This window comes from Littorina saxatilis, linkage group LG13 (assembly GCF_037325665.1).
Source record: "Littorina saxatilis isolate snail1 linkage group LG13, US_GU_Lsax_2.0, whole genome shotgun sequence".
Taxonomy (NCBI): Eukaryota; Metazoa; Mollusca; class Gastropoda; order Littorinimorpha; family Littorinidae; genus Littorina; species Littorina saxatilis.
In genome coordinates this window covers 31,900,136-31,905,135 of record NC_090257.1, presented here as the reverse complement: position 1 = coordinate 31,905,135, position 5,000 = coordinate 31,900,136, and the positions used below count along the sequence as shown (strand labels likewise).

General features: G+C 42.0%; 1 protein-coding gene across 1 annotated transcript in view; it reads left to right on the top strand.

The window, feature by feature from the left end:
* The first annotated feature begins 1,694 nt into the window (after positions 1 to 1,694).
* The window catches only part of LOC138945511 (uncharacterized), an 11,002-nt gene continuing 7,696 nt past the window's right edge, over positions 1,695 to 5,000 (top strand). The window contains exons 1-3 of the mRNA XM_070316946.1: positions 1,695 to 1,788; positions 2,538 to 2,891; positions 3,889 to 4,022. Of these exons, the coding sequence (XP_070173047.1) occupies positions 1,695 to 1,788; positions 2,538 to 2,891; positions 3,889 to 4,022 (582 nt within the window). The remainder of the gene's footprint in view (positions 1,789 to 2,537; positions 2,892 to 3,888; positions 4,023 to 5,000) is intronic.

Sequence of the window (5,000 nt, the reverse complement as noted above, 5' to 3'; positions counted from 1 at the left end):
TGAGTGGTTTTGAAAAAAATAGGTCGTTGGTTTGACGAATCAATTATTCCTGTCCAAGAATAATTTGCGGTGGACGATTATGTGACTTGGTGCCAAAAGGTGTGCATACAAATGCGTGCGTCATTAAAACCCAAAAACAAACAATGATGAAATACATGTGCTGCATTCTTTGTGCAGAGAGTGTGTGGGACAAAATACAGTGTTGATCATTTCAAGTACAAATACTGAGCAGGTGTGAGGTTATTCACTCAAAAATCGCTGCCCCGAACGAAAATTGACCTTTAAAATGCGGACATGTTTGATACTGCCTTTGTTTACGTCGATGATGCATAATTATCAAGGCTGCCCAAAATACAATCACATTCGGTCGAACGTTTAAAAAAAAGTTTCTCAAGTACTATCTGTCTAGTTCTGCGTATTTGTGCGTATTCTGCCCGAGTCATATCTTCATCATTATTAGTGTTTCAAGGCGAGATTCTGTCTTTTGTCCGCCACCTTGCTTCGTAGAACGGTATAGAATTATGTATTTTTCTTTAAATCCATTAAAGCCGTTATCTTTTTCTTGTACATGGATTTTTTATGCTTGCGAAAGTTTCAGAAAACACACAAAGTGTTTGCATACAAGGAACTTTTCCCCCTCCTCTGTCCTCTTCTTGTGCACATATTTTGGCACTAAGTCATATGTGTATGTGTATGTGTATGTGTGTTTGCAGGTCACATTTTCGCTTGTTATTACAAGCATTGTTTATGCCTGCAACGTGCGTGCGTGCGTGTGTACATTTATATTAATGATCATTGTACTCTCCCATAATTAATTGATGTTTATGACTATTGTTTGTTATCCTAGCTAAGATTATAATCACCCCTTGTCGGGAGGAAACATACCCCCCGCGGGTTAGGGGGAGTCCCATATTGGTTGGGACTAGAAAGAATTTACCCGATGCTACCCAGCATGTCGTAAGAGGCGACTAACAATTCTGTTTCTTCTCTTCTTTTGTCTTATTTCTGCCTTACCAGTCCTTTCACCTATATTTCCTTCCAAGAAAACTCTCCCTACTATTCCCTGCAGTTTTCCAATTCTTTTCTTGTTGTCTTATTTCTACCTGACTGGATCCATCACCTTTATTTCACTTACCAAAAGTCTTCTTTTCCACATCCTTATTTCTCTGCACCCCGCATGTCGTATGAGGCGACTAATGGATTCTGTTTCTCCTTTAACCCTTGTTGGGTGGTTCTTGTATAGAATATGGTCGATGTTTGTGGAGATTTTGGTCAAGCAGTGTGTAAGAAATGTTTGGTCCTTTGTACTGGAAGCTTGCATTCTCCCAGTGGGGTCATGTATTGTACTGCGTTGCGGGCCCCTGGAGCAATTTTTTGATTGGTGCTTTTTTGAACAGGAAACACTTAACAAGTGGCTCTATCCCATCTCCCCCCTTTCCCCTATCCCATCTCCCCCTTTCCCTCGTCGCGATATAACCTTCGTGGTTGAAAACGACGTTAAACACCAACTAAAGAAAGAAAGGGAGGAAACATTTTTCACCAAATTACAGGGAAGCTCGAATAAACGTGGGCAAGTCACAATGCACAATTACCAGACCCGTACATGTAGTCAGGAAACCAACACACACCATTTGTCAGCTAGGGTTAAGCAAGCTTCCACTTTCCGCTAGGCATTATAAGGAAAGTAATGGGCAATGAGAGTCCAGTCAGCCGTCTGCCAAATTACTGACATGATGTCGCCAACAGTCTTTTGGGCAGTGACAGCAGCTGCCGTTTGCCTTATTTATGGTGAGCACGTTGTTTATTCTGACACTATTGCGATATGTGATGGTTGTCTTATGACTGTGTGTAAGGGTCAATCATGTACCAGAGAGAAATAGATATGAGGGAAATGATCCGTATCTATACATAGTACGATGTCTTCTTGCCAAGTCCAAAGGTGTGCCTGTGTGTTTGTGTGTGCGTACGCGCGTGCGTGTGTGTATGTATGTGTGTGTGTGTGTGTGTGTGTGTGTGTGTGTGTGTGTGTGTGTGTGTGTGTGTGTGTGTGTGTGCTAGCTGGATTAAGCAAGCAAGTAGTTAACCGAGTTAGAAGGATATCAAATAACCAAAGAGAAAGTAATCGCTCTTTATGCATACAACATGTGTAATAGAGTAAGCGAGAGTTGTACGGAACCTTTTCTCCTGGCACCTGAGAGAATAACAAGCATTGAAATGAACAAGCGAATTTCATCCTCATTTCATTCTATTTCATTTCATGACGAGTTAGATAGAGTTGATAGAACGCGTGCGCAAACAAGTAAAGTAAGAAAGCAAGCAAGTGATATATAAGGTGCGTGGGTATGTGTCGCTTGATTTTCTGTGGTTATTAAACAGCGTTAGGTGAATTGAGCGCGAGAACAAATGACGATGATGATGGGATTTAAGAGAAAGAGATGATAATGACGACAATGACGACGATGACGATGACGACGACGACGACGATGATGAAATAAACTCCTATGGAGAAAAACAATTGCTACTTTACTTTCTTTTAGGCCAGACGATTCCCATATGCGGACGCAATCGTCGAATAACGCTAGACGTCGACGAGAGTCGTCCGTTCAGTTTAAACTGCACAGGGTTCTATACGAGGTATAGATACGGTCCAGTGTACTGGGATCTAAAACAACCAAATGGATCAACTCTGTCCGTTGCAACCTGCACGGTGCCATCTCTGCCATGCTACACCGTCAGCGATGATTACAAGGCGGAGATGCCAGAGTCTAGTGTTATCACTCTTACGGTCAGACGGAACCACAGAACTGCCATTGCTGGAACAATTGAATGTGTAGCAATGAGTGCCATCGACGCGAATATCAATACTGCCTCCTGTAACTTTCGAGTGATATGTAAGACAACTTTCTGTCACTGGCTCTCTAGCTATCTGGTTCTCTCTCTCTCTCTCTCTCTCTCTCTCTCTCTCTCTCTCTCTCTCTCTCTCTCTCTCTTTCTCTCTCCACCCTCGCTCTCTCTCCATCTCTCTCTCTCTCTCTCTCTCTCTCTCTCTCTCTCTCTCTCTCTCTCTCTCTCTCTCTCTCTCTCTCTCTCTCTCTCTGTACTTGTGCTTTAACATCCCTAAACCTTTCCTAAACTTTAAGATATAAGGATTTACTGCTGACGCTCGGAAAGGAATCCATTGCTGAACTTGGGAACTGAACCCACACAGGAGAGCTACACACTGACTTTATGCTACCGTCACTGTTATGTCCCATTATAAAAGGATGAAACATTGGCGTGTTTCAAAGCTCGCTGTACTTCAAATGACCGATGATATTTGTCCATGGACAGTGTGTGTCAAACAAGAATACATCAAAGTCTTACCCCCGAATTCAGGTTTGGGATTTTCGTCATAGGTGTCCGCCAAAATTCCAGGAACAAATGCCCGGATATGGAACGTTAGACCATAGATCTCTCCTTCCCGTCGGCCAGTTTTACCTTTCATTGTGGTCCACAACAAGACAGTAATAGCTTTGGTAGCATACGAAAGACTTGTTACGCCAATTCTTTCAGATAACTTAGGCATGTCTTAGATTTGTGTCCGCCTACCCTTGTATTTGAACAATATCATAAATGGTTCCTGAGACAAAACTAAAAGAATTAACAGTTTATAGAACAAGGATTTCTTATTATTTCGATGTGTATTAAAATGTGATTTGACATTATGTGGGTTAAAACTTTGTAAAGTGTATAAGTATATTTCGATGCGTATTATTATTTAATTTTGAATTGCGTACAGAATAATGTGTGTATACATGTATGTTTTTGTGAGGCGCTTAGAACTCTTTTAGGATTAGCACCATATGAATATCCTCATTGTTATTATTATCATGCAAGTATATGCTGCAGATCCCGCTCAATACGTCAGTAACTGCCGTACTGAGGTGGACAACAGGGATTGGACAGTTTCCGGGTCATGTGACGTGGACAAAACCTATGCCTCAGATGACCGCTACGACTGCAAGTGGGCTTTTCCGGCTGGGGTATGTAAGCGTTCATTTTTCCTGCCCCTGTAGAGACTTTTGTTCTACTTTGTAGCTGTCAGAGTAATTGGAAAGATAAGTCTGCCTTCTAATTTGTTTACAAGCAGAACATTTTACAGAAGAATCAAACCGAAGACTTCCAGTGTGACGGACACATTACTAGTCAGATATTTATGTTAATGTTGGTAAAGTCTCTCTCTCTCTCTCTCTCTCTCTCTCTCTCTCTCTCTCTCTCTCTCTCTCTCTCTCTCTCTCTCTCTCTCTCTCTCTCTCTCTCTCTCTCTCTCTCTCTCTCTCTCTCTCTCTGGCACTTGAAATGTTTCAAAACGGTAAACATGGAATACAGTTAACACCTGACGTGATGCAGATTCTCATATTGCTGTTTGCCGACGATGTACTCTTGATAATCCTATAGTGCAGCCGGGTTACAGAAACAGATTGATGTGTTAAAACAGTTTACGGATAAGTTTTCCATGACGGTCAACCTGGATAAGACAAAGGTAATCGTTTTTAGAAAAGGAGGATTTTTGGCAGCAAATGAAGCCTGGAAGTACGGAAACGAGGACATAGAGGTGGTGAACAGTTACAAGTACTTGGGGCTAAATTTCACCACAAAATTGTCATTGACGCTAATGGTCAGCGATCTGGCCTCAAAGGCAAAGATAAGGACTGGCCAAATCCTAAGATGTTGGTGGAGGCTAGGCAACATACCTAGAAGCGTATTTTTTAAAATATATGACGCACAGGTCCTCCCGATCTTAATGTATGGATCTGAGCTGTGGGGATTCCAAAGGTTTGAAGCTCTTGAGAAAGCCCATTTGTTTGCATGCAAGAAGTTTTTGTGTGTGGGACGACAAACACCAAACAAGATGGTATATGGTGACTTAGGCCGCTATCCACTTTATGTCACTTCGTCGGTTCGCTGTATTAAGTATTGGCTGAGAGTGTTACATTTGCCAAGCGAAAGACTCCCAAGGA